Source organism: Crassostrea angulata, chromosome 10, assembly GCF_025612915.1.
Source record: "Crassostrea angulata isolate pt1a10 chromosome 10, ASM2561291v2, whole genome shotgun sequence".
NCBI classification, from domain to species: Eukaryota; Metazoa; Mollusca; class Bivalvia; order Ostreida; family Ostreidae; genus Magallana; species Magallana angulata.
Genome location: NC_069120.1, coordinates 32,714,738 through 32,733,197, shown reverse-complemented (window position 1 = coordinate 32,733,197; position 18,460 = coordinate 32,714,738). Strand labels below are relative to the sequence as shown.

Here is an 18,460-nt window from a genome sequence, read left to right as displayed (position 1 = left end):
GGTGTGAGGCATCTCTATGGTAAGAGGAATCTAAATTGTGAAATTCATGGCTCTACCACCCTGGGGCACCACATGTGGGGCCAAATATGCAGAAAAAAAAGCCAAATTTTCAAAAATCTTCTTCTCTACTCCCACGTGAGGAAATGTGAGGAAAAAGCTGGTTGCATAGTTATGATGTCCATGAAGCTCTCTACCAAAATTGTGAAATTCATGCCCCCTTGATCAGGCTCTAGGGTGGGACCAATATGGCCATATAGTGAAAATGTATTAAATCTTAGACACTATATCTTCTTCTCTACTACTACCATATATATTTGTTAAAAAACTAAATACCTGGTAATGATGTCCATGAGGCCCTCTACCAAAATTGTGAAATTCATGACCCCTGGGTCAGGGGTTCAGGCTATAGGGTGGGGCCAATATGGCCATATAGTTAAAATAAATTAAATCTTAAAAAATCTTCTTCTCTACTCCCATATATATTTGTTAAAAACTAAATGCATGGTTATAATGTCCATGAGGCCCTCTACTAAAATTGTGAAATTCATGACCCCTGGGTCAGGGGTTCAGGCTCTAAGGTGGGGCCAATATGGCAATATAGTAAAAATGTATTAAATCTTAGAAAAGATCAGCATAGTTTTCCTGATAGAGTACTTCTGTTGAATCATCTGAATTTGTTGGGGCCAATTTTTTAGGATTTCAATTCTTTAGCTTACCTGAACTGAAAGCTCAAGTGAGCTTTTCTAAAATTTGTTGATATTTTTCAAAAACTTTCTTCTAAAAAACCATTTAGCCAGTAAAGCTGAAACTTCTTTGGAAGCATCCTCAGATAGTGTAGAATATTATATTTGTTCAAATCATGGTCTTTGGAGGTACCTCTAAATCTGATAGCGGTTAATTGAATACTGTAAATGCTTTAATTCCACTTGTCTAAAATTTCAAATTTTCATGTGTAAGTACCGTTCATGGTGTTTTTAATTTCACTGATAATCGATTTCTTATCCTAGAAAAGTAAATCCTGACTTTAAAAAAATCTGATGAGTGATGAACCTGCATCATGTAATTTACATTATTTTCTTTTGAATTACGTAAAATTAAAGCCTTATTTACGTTAAGTGCTATGACAATAATAAAACATGTTTGTGTCAAATGTAATTAACCCCTTCACGGTAACTGCGGTACTGCTTGTTTGCTGGGCAAAATGACATGGTTTGGTGAAATGTAACGTCTATTGTTTCATTTACGTCATTTATCTACCTACTGAAATTTCAGCAATGTATATGTTTAATTATGATAATAATTCTATTAAATTAACATAATACTCATGTGTGCTATTTTTTAGGAATTTTGAATATACTATGATTACGATAAACAAGTGGTAACGTAGGCCCCGCTCAAGCACACATGCATCTGTAATGGTGGCCTACACAGAGATGTTGAATGCACAGCTCAATATTCACGATGGCCTAATGTTCACGGAAAATTGTCTGACTGTGAACATAGTGCTTCAAAACCAATAAGTTCAGGGACGCTAAACATAGAAGAAACTTGGAATGGCCTAAACATTTTCTGTATCTCTTAACAAAAGAAAATGTAAGCTCTTTTAAATGCAGCAGCCCATGCATATATATGTGTGATACAGTTTCAGAGAGTTTAAAAGCAAGACCAATAGTACACATACTAATTTAAGATATTTATTTTTAATGACTCCTTATTTTTACATGTATTATACATGTATGTGCGGAAACTATTCTGTCTTGATTCTCAATTTGTTTGCACAGAACCGTGTACCCTATGTAGTACGGCAAAAGATTAAGGCAAAGGCAAGAAATCGTTCCTCAACAACCTCTGCTAAAAGAATCCTGGAAACACTGCAAAAAATATCAACACCAATGCATGTAAGTATTGAATTCAGATTTAATTTTTAATTTCAAAATTTCATAATATTCAGCGCAGTGTTCTTTTCATTTATATTTATTTTTAGCTCACCAAAACAAAGCCAGGGGAAGCTTACGCTATCCCCCTTGGTGTCGGCATTGACCTTTAGACCTCCTGACCAACTTTTGTGGTTAATGTAACATTGTGTTTGAAACATTAGGCTAGCTTCAGATACATAGACTGATCTCCATCACAAAGGATGCTTAGAAATCCTTGTCCTCACTCAAACTTGCTTGATAGATGTGATTATTGATATATCATATTTGCATCATATGATATGATATTGTAAAACATTACATAAAACGATATGATTTTGCAATTTTTGATACACATATTGAATTGAAATTTGGTATACAGGTTTATCATAATAATATCTAGGTCAAGTTCGATTTTGGACATAGAGAAATTCCAATTATTTGCAGTTTCGGTTTACAGCTTTATCATAATATCTAGGTCAAGTTGATTTTAGGTGCGTTCAAGCATTTTTTGACAGAGTTATATGCCTTGGACTTAGAAAAATTTCAATTACATGTAGTTTCCGTTCATTTTCTTCGCAGTTGGTTCCAAGGGAAACATCTCTTGTTTTCAAAGATTATTCATTGATGCAACTTTGTGTTATGCAGTTATTGTGACCTTGCGCAATAGAATTTAGTACATCATTACAGAGATAATTAATGTAAGGTTTTACTGAAATAATTTTATATCTCTAAATAATTTTTTAGAGCTCAAACACTAAATTAAATGGATACACTGTTCAGAAGACTACACCACACATATGAAATGAAATGTTGTATGATATGATATTGTACATGATACATTATCATATTATTAAACAGTACAGGCAATGCGGATCCCGACCGTCGCAGTATTTTTATTCTTCCCGCGATACAGCGAGGTTTCAAAATTCGTGAGACGGGCTTCTTGCGATTTTACGCGGATAATAATTCCTCGCAGTTAATTAGGAATTTACAGTATGTCGTAGATGGTAAAATGAACAGGTGTAGGGAAACACAAATCAATTTTTCCTTCAAATGATAAAACTATCATGCATATATGGGATTCTTCTTGCTTTAAAGCACATTGAATCATAACGTGTTTTGTCAGTATGCGATAGTCATGCTCATATCATTAAAGGCGTTTGGAAAACAAAATTGGGTCATTGGGACAAAAGGTGTGGAAAACAGGAATGATGTAATAAACCTGAATTTAACTGCTTCTTGCTATAATTGGTGTTAGTTATTTATATTTATTTATTTTGTTAGACATACACAGCAAAAACATTCTTTACGGAGCAATATGATCTTGGCTCTTGCTTCGGATGTTCCTGGCGATGTCGATTAAGACATTTGTACTCAAAAGCAGTCTTCTGTGCGGCCTCATACAATGTAATGTGGCGGTTGGCAGTGTCGATGGCTTTACGCATTTCCACCATTTCCCTCATTAAAGCCAGTTGCAGAACTTCTGGCGCCGTCCTCAGCAGCTGAGTAGTGGTAGGTATAGAACCTCACTGGAGTGGTTCCCTGAATGGAAGTGGATGGCGTTCGTGGTTGACAGGATGGCGGATCATCTTGTGCAGAGGGGGGCTTCAACAGGCTGACACGTTGGCGGATCAGCAGGCTCTGGCACTGCAGGTTTTACAGCTGGGGGTTGTCCAACGGCAAGAACAGTTGCCCTGGGCTTCTCAGGTTTTGCCTAATTATAAATTATATTAATATTTATATTAGTCAAATTTTAATTATCTGAATGAACAGAGAACTTCCGCCTACACTTTATAAAACGACATAGGTACAATGCATAAATAAAAACATTTTATGATATTTGGGTTTTGTAATTTCAAAGTATAGAGTTGATTACAAATAAATGTACATAATTGACTATTAAATATTTAGATTAATCCCGTAAATTCTTTTAGAAAATCACAGTCTTTCAACTGTGTGTAATGGATTTTTTGTTTTAGAATTATTTTCCATTCTTCATTAGTTTCTATTAGGAATATGACTGTTGTCATTTAATCCCCCTTAATGGGAACGCGGTATACCTGTCTCACTTAGCTGATTACCTCAATGTGTTTATATTGTGATGTGGTGCGGGAAATATGGGATCCGCATTGCCTATACTGTACAATATGACAATATTATATTGTATCATTTGAAATGATATTGTATTGTATAGTTTTGTACTGATAAATGATATATCATACAATACAATATGAAATACATATATGATATGATACAGTATTGTATTATGATATTATAGGTTATTATGTCTTACAACACAATACAATATTTAGATAAATACATTGTATCATTAACCTATAATTTCATATTATGTGATAAAGGTGGTCTTAATAGAGGTCTCGTTGAGCTCTTTATCTTTGATTACGTATGTTTTTATTAACACCAAGTAAAATTGATTTTAAAAAAAACTGTATTATATTTTATTTTTTAAGACCTGAGTTTTCATTTTAGGTTGAATTATCTGATGTGAGGACAGAATTCACTCTGCCATCTGAAAATATTGAAAGAATGAGGTTTCGGCTTTTTGATGAGAAAGGTGGAAACCTAGATGATGACCCAAAAAATTCCATGGATATTAGCTTTTCATTTTCCTCACCTGATGCAAAAAAAGATATTTCAAATGATTTTCTTCGACTGCCAAAAATGGTAATATATCTGACTCCTGTTAAGTTTTGAATGTCAGTTGTATAAACCTCTATTAATTTTTACTGTACAGCGCATGTTGATTCCAAAACTGGTATGTGAATAGTTGGTAATATGATTCATGATGGGCATGAACTGATGAAACTTGTTCCCTTGTTGTTGTTTTTTGTCAGATCTGTAAACATGCAATATTAAACAAGAAACATTGCTGCTATGAGTATTGGTCTACCAAAAAAATACCCTCATTGTACGGATAACTGCTCGTACACTTTTCAAGATAGGAAGTTGTACTTTTGCAGATCAATTGTACATATATCAGAGGTGTGCATATTGCTAGGATTTTGATTTATGATAATTTATGAAAAAAATACCAGCTTTTGAACTTAATCATTTTTGGCAAATATTGCATATGGGTACTCCATTTCTCTGGAAATGGTATGTAGTGTTTATCAATTCAGGGTTGACATGGATTATGGATACAGTTCAAATAAAAGAAAACCCAGTTTGCTGTCACACTGACAGCTTTTCACTTGTTATATTTTGTAAAAACAGTTGAAAAGGATCAATTGTCAATTACAATTGAATTGACCAATAGGGCCTGTATTGGTTTCTGTCTTTACAAATAGCATATTGATTTCTGTGCCACTTTTTGATTTAAGGTCATACACAGTAAACTCTTGGGTTTTAGTTCTCATAATGTACAGTGATTGAAAAGGTTTGAGCAGTATGAGTAGTGGACCTTTTTTTTTACTTCATTAAATTTTATTTTCAGTTTACTTTCTATAATATGATAATTGTACTTTATATGCATTTGTTTACAACCAGGTCCATATTAGCGACATGGTTTTAAAAATCGTGTTATATTGCATCAATTTTTAGCTCACTTGAGCTGAAAGCTCAAGTGAGCTTTTCTGATTACATTTCGTCTGACGTCTGTCCATCCGTCTGTCTGTCCATCTGTCTGTCCGTAAACTTTTCACATTTTCAACATCTCAAGAACTATTGGGCCAATTTCAACTTAACTTGACACAAAGCATTCTTATGCAAAGGGGATTCAAAGTTGTGAAAATTAAGGACCATACCCTTTTTCAAGAGGCTGAAACTTTTTGAGAAATTTTTTAAAATCTTCTTCTCAAGAACCACTTGGCCAGGAAAGCTGAAACTTGTCTGCAAGCATCCTCAGGTAGTGTAGATTCAAAGTTGTGAAAATCATGATCCTTGGAATTAGGGTGAGCCCACAATAGGGGGAAGGGGTCAAATTTTTACTTGGGAACATATAGAGTGAATCTTTAAAAATCTCCTCCTCAGAAACTTATCAGCCAGGAAAGCTGAAACTTGTGGGAAGCTTCCTCAGGTAGTGTAGATACAAAGTTGTGAAAATCATGATCCCTGGAAGTAAAGGGTGGGCCCCACAATGAGGGGGTCAAGTTTTTACTTTGGAACATATAGAGTGAATCTTTAAAAATCTCCTTCTCAGGAACTAAACAGCCAGGAAAGCTGAAACTTGTGCGGAAGCATCCTCAGGTAGTGTAGATTTAAAGTTGTCAAAAAAAATCATGATCCCCGGAAGTAAAGGGTGGGCCCAAAATGGAGGGGTCGAATTTCTACATAGGAATATATAGAATGAATCATTAAAAATCTCCTTCTCAGAAACTAATCAGCCAGGAAAGCTGAAATTTGTGTGGAAGCATCCTCAGTTAGGCCAGCATTTTTTTATTTTTAGGTTTACAAACAACAAAATGATAAAGTTCCGTAGGAGGAGGAAATAAAAATAAAAATAAAAATCTCTTTTTTTACTTTTAGGTTTACGAACCACAAAATTGTAAAGTTCTGTAGGAGAAAAAAAAACTTTTATGACATCATCTTTATTCTAATATTAATATAATGAATGACAACTTCATGATAGTGGTGTGTAACTGCATCAAGTGAAGCATGTGAAAAGTATGTCATCTGTGTAACATATCTCTGAAATAGTACAATAGAATATAGGACATACAGCTTTGATATTACATGTACATATAGCAATGTCAGGGGTGTGCAATTACAAAATTTGGCCACAACGTTACTAGCCCAAGATTCAAAGTTACTAGTCAGACTATTGTCGGATATGTCAACATTTCATTTTTTTTAAAAAACCTAAATTTTATGTACCGGTACATAAAGTAATAATGTTTTCTCCTGTATGATACTAATGTATAATTATTAATACACAAAATATTTATTACTTTCATGTTTTCTGCAGTTAAAAAATATTCAACTTCATTGATCTCTCACATTTTATTTACAAAATTGGTTTGGGTGTTTATATGTGAGAAAACTCAAACATAACATTGTGAATGTGAACAGACTCTATAAAATCACTGCAACTATATGTGTGCATGTATTTTATTCTGTTGAATTTCCATGTACAAAGTACAACTATGCGATTAATTATGTAATGGTAAATTTTAATTGAAAATAACAGAAAATGCACAAACAATAATATGATTTTTTTTTAATTCACTAGGCAGGTCACTTTAAAATGTGTTCATGAGAATAGTTACTGCAGAAAATTATAATATCTCTAATACATCTCTCTCTCTCTCTCTCTCTCTGTAAAATAAATTTTCAAAAAAGCCGATGAATACATATGCCAATTCAAAACAAAAAGAAAGGGAATCATTTTACAGTGATGTACTTGAAAACAGCTGCACAGGTAACTATCGAAGCCATGTTCAGTGAGGTGTGACTATCTCGTCTAGCCACTGGTCAACACTGTCGGTAAAACTTCAAAGTATGAAACTTACAGCAGAGTGTTTGTAGAAGTTTCTCTGAAGAATGTAGCACGAGAAAAAGATGCGCAAGACATTTTTAGGCTATCATGACACAAAAAGAGCAGATTTTATGGCTCTGTGATAACAATGACGATACACTTTTCCTACTAGGAAAAATTTGCTGTCGGGGAGAAAAAAAATATCTTTTTTGTAATTTTACTTTTTTTCTAAAAACTCAGAAAACCGAGCGGCGGGTTTGTAAACCTAAAAATAAAAAAATGCTGGCCTTAGTGTAGATTCAAAGTTGTGAAAAACGTGACCCAGAGATTAGGGTGGGGCCACAATGGCAGGGCTCGAAGTTGCGACTAAATAGGTCGCATATGCGACTTAAATTCAGGTTTTGCGACTTAAATTGAAGCCAGTCGCCATTTAGCGACCAAAAAGATCCGCCCAGTTCGTTTTCAGAAATTTTACACCGGGCTCAAAAATCTCTCATAATATAAACAAAATGGCGGACTATTTAAACAACATGACGTTTCGGTCCTATATTAATATATACAAAGAAGAGACTTTATCCAGTCGAAGTTTTATATGCCAAACTGCACAAGACAAATGTGTTTAGTAATGTTTGTGAGAATTTTACTTAACACAAAGGTAAACTTATTTTGTTACGCCAATGTGAAATAATTTTGTACGAATACGTATCCACTCAAAACAATGTACAATTTTGGAGATCTAGTAGACTTTTCTCCCAAGAATCAATGTAAAAGAAAACTTCTAGTGCCAGAAAAATTATAATAATGAGTGTGATGTGTCATTTTGACAAATATGACTGGATGGATGGAAATTATTTTTTTTGGGGGGGGGGCCAGACGTGAAACGTGCAATAAATAAAAACTTTTCAACAATACACTTCTTTTATTATTTTCTACAGTATATTTAATGTCAGAGAGAAAATATGCAGATATCTTAATGCTACATTACTACTAGCGATCTGAATTTAAAAATGGCAAGTTAGATTTAAAGTTGGTTGCCATTTGGCGACTTTGTCCAAAAGACTAATTTGATCCCTGAATAGGGAGTCAAATTTTTACAGGAATATATAGAGTATATCTTGAAAAATCTTCTTCTCAAAAATCAATCTGCCAGGAAAGGTGAAATTTGTGTAGAAGCATCCTCGGGTAGGGTAAATTCAAATGTGTCAAAATCATGATCCCCATTTTTAAAAATCTTCTTCTAAAAAAACATTTGCTTCGAAAAGCTGTAACTTTAGTGGAAGCAACTTCAGATAGTGTAGATTAAAATTTGTTAAAATCTTGAGAGGTAGGGTGGGCCCACATTGGGGATCCAATTGTTCAAAAGAAATATTTACCGTAATCCGGTGAATATAATACGCACTTTTTTCCCAGCATTTTTTACCGTGAGAAAGGGGTGCGTATTATACATCCCTATAGGATTTGGACATATTTTTTTCCTAGGTGAAGCACGGGGTATCATACTGCCGTATTACCTATGCTGTTCACAGACAGGACCGATACCCCTCTATACATCGTAACATTCCTTCATTATTACATATTATATATTATTATTTAACCGTTTGAAAATCATTGTTATAGCATGTAATTAAAGAAAATGTATACTTTAAGTCTGTTAATAAATAAACTGTTTCAAAATGGCCTTTAAAAATTAATTTGAACTGCCTATTCTTTATCTCCGTGTACGCCGCCATAACAGCTGTTATTAATAGAATGCGGACTTGGATGGCCACGTGCTATTTGTAACCGATCTTTGAAAACAGCTTACACATCATTTGGCTCATTTTTAACCATTTTCATATAATGCTAATTAATTTATTGCAAATAATTATGAATATAAATGATTCTATAACATATTCCGTTAATTGAAGCCATTAAAACAGTTACAAGTGCTCCCCCACCGCTAACGCTTGACACCTTGGGTATCTCAGACACCCCCCTTAGGCTATGTGTACTATACACAACACAACTATTTGTGCATATATTTTATTATGTTCCAGGCCTCTAATTGATCACTTTGATTGGAGTCATTTAAGAATTTAATTAGGTCCGTTATCTCCATACCTGTACATCGTCCGTTTTTCACTTCACAGTCAGGGATTGTAATGACTAAACATGCAATTGTATAAGTAGTTGATTTTATTTACGGTAGAATATTTAATACTAGGTCTATTTAAAACATTGATTATAAATTAAAGATATTACCGCGATGTATTAGTTACAATAAATCCGTATCTAAGAAAATATTGTGTTTTTCTTATTTCCGGTAGCGTATTCCCGCGATAAAGTTGAGCGTGCATAAAAAGTATATAACTGCTTTGTTGATACTCAGGATTACCGTTTGTTTTTTTTGATGCGTATTATACATCCCAACAAGCTTTTTTTCACCATTTTCAGGCCAAAAATGGGGGGTGCGTATTGTACACAACTGCGTATTATATTCACCGGATTACGGTAATTATTGACAAAAACTGAAATGTTATCACATATGGGTTACTTATATGAAAGCATTTTGACAAATTGCTGATTCTATAAAATTGTTTTAAACTCGATCTGGCCCATGGACAAATCTTGGGCCTTAGAAGGGGTTCAGAGTTTGATTTAGGTTTATATCATATATATACGTATTAACAGTTGTGTAGGATCTTTTTTTAGAACTGTAATGCACAACATGTGTTATAACTATAAAATCATCCTTTTAGAAAAGGGACTTGATTACATGTATAAACATAAGGACATCCAGGGGAAACATTTTTTAAGGTGTCAAGCTAATGCTCGGCAGCCTTCTCGCAATTGTCTGGATTGGCAATCGTCAAAAAAATTGGCAAAACCTTCTATGAATGTTTCATTATTTTGCAGTAATTGATATTTGCAATATTTCCAATATCTTATGCATATTTATTGATTATTTATCTGTTTATTATGATTTTTTAGGATTTCATCTTTAGTAATCCTATTGGAGTACACAATACGTCTTTATCAGCTGATCAAACCATTGCTACAAAAACTTTATTCGGGTCCTAACAAATTTCAGGTAAGCTTGTAGTTTCTTTTAAACATTCCTTTTTTCATGCTCTGCTTTGGTAGACAGATTATTTTGTTTCCTTCAAGTCGTGATGTTTTCATTGTTTTATTTCATTCTTTTTGATTGATAATATTCTGTTGTCATGAACTGAAGCAACTCTACTCATAACAGTACCTAGCTATTAAGGAAATATCAATAAGGTTGACAAACACAATGCTAAGAAATAAGGTTAAAAATGTTAAATGATAATATTCATTAAGGTGGAAAAACACATCATCACAAAATGACTGACCTCTGATCGAAATGATGTTTTGTTTTATTAAAAGGATTTTATCATTGGCCACATGTACGGTAATAGCGAGGGGATAAAGTGTCGGGCTTGTGATCTGTACATTCCGAGATCGAATCCCACATTGGCTTTTGTTGTTACTTACTGAAATATTCATTTTTTATCTCCAAACTGCAAATTTTTCGCTAATTTGACATATGTAAGTTTATATATCATTGTATTTGTCTCATTACAGACCCTTGGAAGGCGGTCATGTAGTTAATTTATTGAAAGTAAAAAGAAGCTGTGTTTTTCTGCGGAGTTGTTATGAAAGTCTTGTTCAACCTTAATACAATGCTTTATCTACATATGCAACAGAGCTTTGCTCAAAGAAGCATGTGGTTGACTAGACCAATAATTAAAAAATAATTTAAAAAGTAGTACGTAGTAAACTATTAAGTGGAATTGTGTTTCTTTGCATTTAATTATACCCCTTCATCATTCCCAGGGGTAGGGTAGGGTCACGTGGGGGTAGGGGTGTCAAAATTTTGCATAGGAATGTATAGCGAAAACTTTATAAATATGCTCAAAAAACCATTTGGTCAGAATAGCTGTAACTTTGCTGGAAGCATCCTCAGGTAGTGTAGATTCAAGTTTGTTCAAATCATCATCTCCATGGGTAGGTTAGGGAAGGGCCACAATGGGTGTCAAATTTTTACATAGAAATATATAGAGAAGTGAAAGTGGAAATGAATTGTAAATGGCCTATACTCCATAGAGGAGTGATAAAGTCTTTAGTCAAGTCAAATAGAAAAGCTTATTTAAAAATCTTCTTAAATTTCTTCTTTAAAAATCCATTTAATAAAAAATCTCCAACTTGTGGAAACGTCCTCAGGCATTGTAGATTCAAGTTTGTTTTTCATCATGATCCGGGGGGGGGGGGGGGGGGGGGGGGGGGGGGGGGGGGGGAGGTAAAGTGGGGCCACAATGGGGGTCTGGGGAAATTTTACAATGGAATAAATAAAAACTTTTTAAAAATCTTATTCTCAATAAGTTAAAAATGAGCTCAATGTGGAGAAAAATTGAAAATCTATATAAACAAGACACATAGAGGGTATCTGTATTGTATGATTTTATATTTGCTATATTCACAAGTGGAAATGGTGTATATATTTGCAAGGATTGCTGAGGGAATATAACCATTTCATGGAGTTGGATACAGCAAATATAAAATTGCACAATTGATGTTCTTTTTATCTTGTACGATTTGATTTGAACTAAAAAGATTTTGAGACAGCCCCTTGAATGACAGGAATTGATTTTTATTTTTTGCCTAATCACTGATTTAATGTGTTATGCGGTTATTGTGATCTTGCGTTATACAGTTTAGTACGCCATATTGAAGAAATATATATATAGCTGTTTTAATGAAAAGTTTCGCTCAAATAGACATTAAAATAATTTGTTATCACTAAATTTTTTTTCTAGAGCTTAATTACTGAAATGGAAATACTGCAGACTTGAATAGTCTAGTTGTTGACATGCACAAAGTTGCGTATACTCATTAGTTTGAATTAATTTAAATTAGGAGCATTTAATGTTTTATAAATAAATGCTAATGATTCAAAGTGAAAAATATTTTACAAATAATGCATGCTAACATGTTTACTTATAATGATTGTAAATGTTTCGTAAAGGATGCTTACTGATGGTGAAAAAAGTTTGGGGGGGGGGGGGCATTACTTTGATCAGTTCTTTTTTATAGAAATGCAACCAAAACGTTCTGTTTTTATCGTGTCATCAGGATCCTTGATAGCTAATATGATTTGCAGTTTTATTCACTACACGTGTCAATTTTTAAAGTTTAAATCTTTGACAAAATTCATTACGCAGGAAAATCTTCAAAAACTAGGTCGCTAAACTGTTGAACAAGGGGCTGTATCAAAAAAGGTCTGAACAGAAGTATATCAAATGATAAAGCATTGCCTGTTGATAAAGCAAAGGTTTATCACATGGGTAGTATACAATACACATATATATGAGATAAACGCTACTAAGTTGTCTACATATTTTGTATTTGATACTATAAAAATGGTCTAAAGCTTTTCTGAGCTATTGTTGCTCAGGTAAACAATGTGGCCCCTAGGTCTCTTGAAAAACAACGCAAATTGGTTATGGGACAGATACTTCTTAATGCAGAATTTATGCTCCATGTAGCTCTTTAGCCTCAGACTACTTCATATCATTATGAATGTATTGCAGTGAAGGGGCCAATTCCGGGTCGTCTCCAATTCCGAGTCACTCGTGTGTGTTTCATTAGACCTTGTTTAAATTGAAGCAGAAAAAATATTAAATGCATTGATCACGAACTATAGACCTTTCTGCCTTTGATCATATCGATATTCGAAATTAACATGTACAGACCCTCCGAAACGAAATTAGAAATCAAGCGCATTCGAGATGGAGATTTTCACAAATCTTTGACATGCTTCTTTCATTATTTACACTGCAGCATGGTTGATGTAAACGATGTAGGAGGGCGTAAATGGATGTAAAATATTGCAGATATTATTTAGAATGATAACTGCTCAAATGAATTTACACCAATCAATTTATCAATCTGAAGGAATTTACCCAAATGCGGGTCACTACACATTTTTCTGCGGGTTTACGATAACGTGAAAGAGAGAAAAAAGATATTCAATTGAATAAAATGATACATCCAGCTCAGGTGTCATTTTTATACCCCCGCAAACGAAGTTTAGGGGGGTATATTGGTTTCACCCTGTCCGTCTGTCCGTCTGTCTGTAGATGCAACTTTGTCCCCCCTATAGAATTTTTTATTACTGCATGGAACAGTTTGAAAATTTGTACACATGTTGAACACCATCTGAAGATGTGCACCTGCAATTTTTTTTAAGATCAGACAAGATTTAATGATTTTATGACAGTTTTCATTTTCCTTATTCTATATACTGTACACTAATGTTGAAAAGTAAGGGAGGTAATCCTTACAGATTTTATTAATTAATTAATAGAAAACACTCTAAAATATATTTATATAAATACATCCAGATGGAGTTTTTTGTCTTTATGTCTTAATTAATAAAAAAAAATTATTATTTATAAGTATTTTATCAACTGACAATGCAAAGTTTTTGTTTGTCAATGATAAATTCTTAGGAGCTAATGAGAACATCAAAGACAAGTGTGGCTGAATTCATTTGTCCCAAGGGAGCCATTATCTGAGCCATGGTTCAGATGGAGCATGTGTTTAGGGGAAATTGATAATCTGTAAAATGGGTGATGGTTTTGGGGCTATTTTAAAACTGTTTCATGTAAACCAAAAGGTCTATCATTATAAGGAAATAAATAATATAATTATTAATAAAGAAGTTAAACTATTTTTAGAGGTTGTTTAAATTTATTTGTCAAGTAATTTGATGAAGTGACCCTATTGGGCATTAATTTAAATGAAATTCAAAATTACTGATATGATTGTAGTGTTTTGGCAATTTTAAAATTGTTTGTAATATTAAATTTTCTTTTTTACATATTTTTACATAGTATGGTAATTATGGTAATGTTTGGGAGTTTATTAAATTTAACAAGCTCATCAAAGAAATATTTGTAAATGTATTACTGTTATAGATATGTATTTACAGTGAAATTCTGACAATTTTGATTTTAATTTTTCTTTGTTAACTATTTTTTTTTTTTTAACATTTCTAGAATTTTTTTTTTGTATGTGTTCCAAACTTAATTATTATTCAATTCAATTATTTGTCCCATTTGAAATTAGCCTAGCGGGGGTATTAGTCCCATTAGGACAGTTCTAGTATTAATCTTGTCTGTTAGTTTTCTTCGAGTTTATTATGGCGTCGAGCGAAGCTCGAAAGCCATCTAGGGATCGTACGTCCGGAAGTTACATTTTTAGGAGCCAAACAACTCAAATGAGTGCAAAGTTTTCGTATGTGTTTCAAGAAAAATAGATGACATACTTCAATTTCGAGCAGAACTGTACGTCAACAAAACAAGTTTGCAGATTAGAAATGGTTGCCGTCTTTAAAAATGTTCACATTTTATTGAAAACAATATGTCTCGGTTTCAGCGGATGAATACACTAGCACCGAGACACATGCGATAGCTGGGCTTACATACTCAATTTGGTTATGAAATGTACTAGCCTGCAAAATAGATGATTTTGTATCCATATCGAAAATTGACAATGCACAAATGTTTGATCTTGTAGAAACAAAACTTCCTAATCGAGCGATAAGTACATCTACATAAACCAACTAGTGAACTACTTTCACTTTGTAAACAACGTGAATGGGTGCTTTCTTTTATCTACCCCCGATCTTTTCGGCCCGTGTCATTTGGATCCTTGTGAATTTTAGATGAAATTGATAATAAGAGACAGAGTGGTTATCAGCAGTATACAATATATAGAATTAAACACAATAATAATTTAAATATTTATTTCCATATAAATAGAGAAAAAAAATCTAAAAAAATTTTAACTCCTAAGATATTACTATAAACTTAAATTTTCAATTGAAATTCAAAACTTTTTAAGAATTAGGTGAGCAAATTTGTAATGAATTGTAATTTTATTAGTTATGTGATAAATAACATTTTCTATTTTTTTTGAGAAAAATTTTTTTTGATAATTTATGGAAAACAAAATACCAGCTTTTGAACTTGGTCATTTTTTGGCAAAATATTGCATATAGGGTACCCTCATTGTACGGATAAGTCCTCCTACAGTTTTCAAAATAGGAAGTTGTTCTTTTGCAGATCAGTTATACATATATCAGAGGTATGCATATTGCTAGGATTTTGATTTTCGATAATTTATGAAAAAAATACCAGCTTTTGAACTTTGTCATTTTTTGGCAAAATATTGCATATAGGGTACCCTCATTGTACGGATAAGTCCTCCTACAGTTTTCAAAACAGGAAGTTGTTCTTTTGCAGATCAATTACACATATATCAGAGGTATGCATATTGTTAGGATTTTGATTTTCGATAATTTATGAAAAAAATACCAGCTTTTGAACTTAGTCATTTTTGGCAAAATATTGCATATAGGGTACCCTCATTGTACGGATAACTCCTCCTACAGTTCTCAAGATAGGAAATTTTTCTTTTGCAGATCAGTTATACATATATCAGAGGTGTGCTTATTGCTAGGAGTTTGGTTACTGATAATTTATGAAAAAAATTGCTTGTATTTTGGTTACTGATAATTTATGAAAAAAATACCAGCTTTTGAAGTTAAGTCAATTTTTAGCAAAATATTGCATATATGGTTACCTCATTGTACGGATAACTATTCCTACAGTTTTATAGATAAAAAGTTGTTCTTTTGCAGATTAATTGTACATGTATCAGAGGTGTGAATATTTTTAGGATTTTTATTTCTGATTATTTATGAAAAAAATACCAGCTTTTGAACTTAGTCTTTTTTTAGCAAAATATTGCATATGAGGTACTTTATTTCACTGGATATGGGTTGACATGGATTATGGATACAGTTCACATATAAAAAGAAAACCCAGTTAGCTGTCTCATTGACAGCTTTTCACTTGTTTAAAAAATTATTTAGGTTTTTACTCTTCAAATTAACTTTAACTCGACGCCATTGTGGCCCTTCAGGCCTTTGATTTTTCTTTTTGTCACAATGATGACTTAATGACGATCATTTCATTCTGAATCACGACTGTCATTTACGTTTAGAAATTGGCCCCTGTTACTTGAGTATCAGTATTTGTAAAGATATTTTTTAATCGGAATTATTTTTTCAAAGCTGCAAATTAATAAAATATTGTGTTCTGAGACGATTACCCAACATTACTGACACCCCGAAAATGGAGAAAATGATTCGAATGCCTCTGTAAATATTGTTTCTGGGAATTTATTTTGAAACAAAATAAATGCTTAATAACTCACAAAATGAACTTTTTATATATATACGTTTATAGTATAAACTTTAAATAGAATAGTTTGTAAAATATCAAAGAAACAGTCTGACGTGACCCGGAATTAGCAACTTCACTGTATGTGAATTTCATATTGCTGTATTATGAAATGAAAAATAAGTTATCAAGTCTTTGATTATTCTTGTAATCTCTCTCTCTCTCTCTGTTTATTTGTAGATCTGGAAAAGAGATTAAAATTTCGACAACGATATAGTGGCAATTGCATGATATTGATTTTATTTTTACTGTAATTTATAATGAATAAATCAATTCAAAGCACAATCTTGACTCTTGAATAATTTTTTCTTTTAAAAGAACAAAGATTAAATAGCAGGTACAGTAAAACACGCTTATAACGAAGTCCCAGGGACGGCCAATTTAACTTCGTTATAAGCGTAATTCGTTATATCCATCAAGTTTACAACATGAAATAGAGACTTGGGGAATGAAATTCCCTTCGCTGTAAGCGTCAATTCATTATAAGCGTGTTCGCTATAACCGTGTTTTACTGTACATATATAATTTAAACATAGAACCTGCATTCTATATAACGTTAGATACTTTGATTCGTTTTCTGTGAGTTTCACTGTTGTTTCTAGCCATCGAAATCACTCGATGCAGCAATTGGTCATTGTGTTGTACAATGCACATCAAGATTTAAAAATAAAGGGGGCAAGGAAATGCACAAAATCATTATTGATAAAGACTTTTAAATCAAAGTACTGAAGTACTGAAAGCCGGGCTCTTTTGGTGTGTCTTAATGCATATTGTGTTGTAAAGACTGAATATCTCTCTCTCTCTCTCTCTCTCTCTCTCTCTCTCTCTCTCTCTCTCTCTCTCTCATGCTTTAATGTCGACAAAGCGTCGGAGAGCGTTCAAATTTTGTAAGCGGCTATAAATGAAAATATGTCTGTCTAGTAGAAAAAAGTTAAACAGTTGCTGCCTCGAATTTTGCAACAAGCGTTATATATTCAATCCCCATTTCTTCAACGCGCAGCAAAGTATTTCATGAAAATTTGTGCGCATTGTATGTGTCCAAAATGCATAGTCTTGTTTTTAAAACACATTATCAATAAGAAAACTAAAAAAGATAGACAATTCTCTCAAAATTAAAATAAAAACAAAACAAAACAAAATGTCAACACTTTTATCAAAACGTGGCTCTTTGTGTAACTATTTGGTATAGCGAAAGCTTTTACTTTGACGCTGTTTGGTTTTTAGGTCACCTGAGTCACGGCCGGGGCCAAATATGCAAAAAAAGCAAAATTTTCAAAATCTTCTTCTCTACTCCCACGTAGGTGAGGAAAAAACTGGTTGCATGGTTATGATGTCCATGAGGCCCTGTACCAAAATTGAGAAATTTATGGCCCCTGGGTCAGGGGTTCTGGCTCTAGGGTGGGGCCAATATGGCCATATAGTAAAAATGTATTAAATCTTAGAAAATTCTCTACTACCATGTATATTTTTTAAAAACTAAATGCATGATTGTGATGTCCATGAAGCCCTCTACCTAAATTGTGAAATTCATGACCCCTTTGTTAGGTGTTCAGGCTCTAGGGTGGGGCCAATATGGCCAAATAGTAAAAATGTATTAAATCTTAAGAAAATCTTCTTCTCTACTATCATATATATTTGTTAAAAACTAAATGCATGATAATGATGTCCATGAAGCCCTCAACCAAAATTGTGAAATTCATGACCCCTGGGTCAGGGGTTCAGGCTCTAGGGTGGGGCCAATATGGCCATATAGTAAAAATGTATAAAATCTTAGAAATCTTCTTCTCTACTCCCATATA

General features: G+C 33.1%; 1 protein-coding gene across 1 annotated transcript in view; it reads left to right on the top strand.

Annotated features, from left to right (window-relative positions):
• Positions 1–16,946, top strand: part of LOC128165839 (nuclear pore complex protein Nup153-like) — a 38,942-nt gene extending 21,996 nt beyond the window's left edge. Inside the window, exons 7-10 of the mRNA XM_052830690.1 lie at positions 1,782–1,898; positions 4,407–4,601; positions 10,321–10,420; positions 16,842–16,946. Of these exons, the coding sequence (XP_052686650.1) occupies positions 1,782–1,898; positions 4,407–4,601; positions 10,321–10,410 (402 nt within the window). The 3' untranslated portion in view covers positions 10,411–10,420; positions 16,842–16,946. The remainder of the gene's footprint in view (positions 1–1,781; positions 1,899–4,406; positions 4,602–10,320; positions 10,421–16,841) is intronic.
• The last annotated feature ends 1,514 nt before the right edge of the window (positions 16,947–18,460 follow it).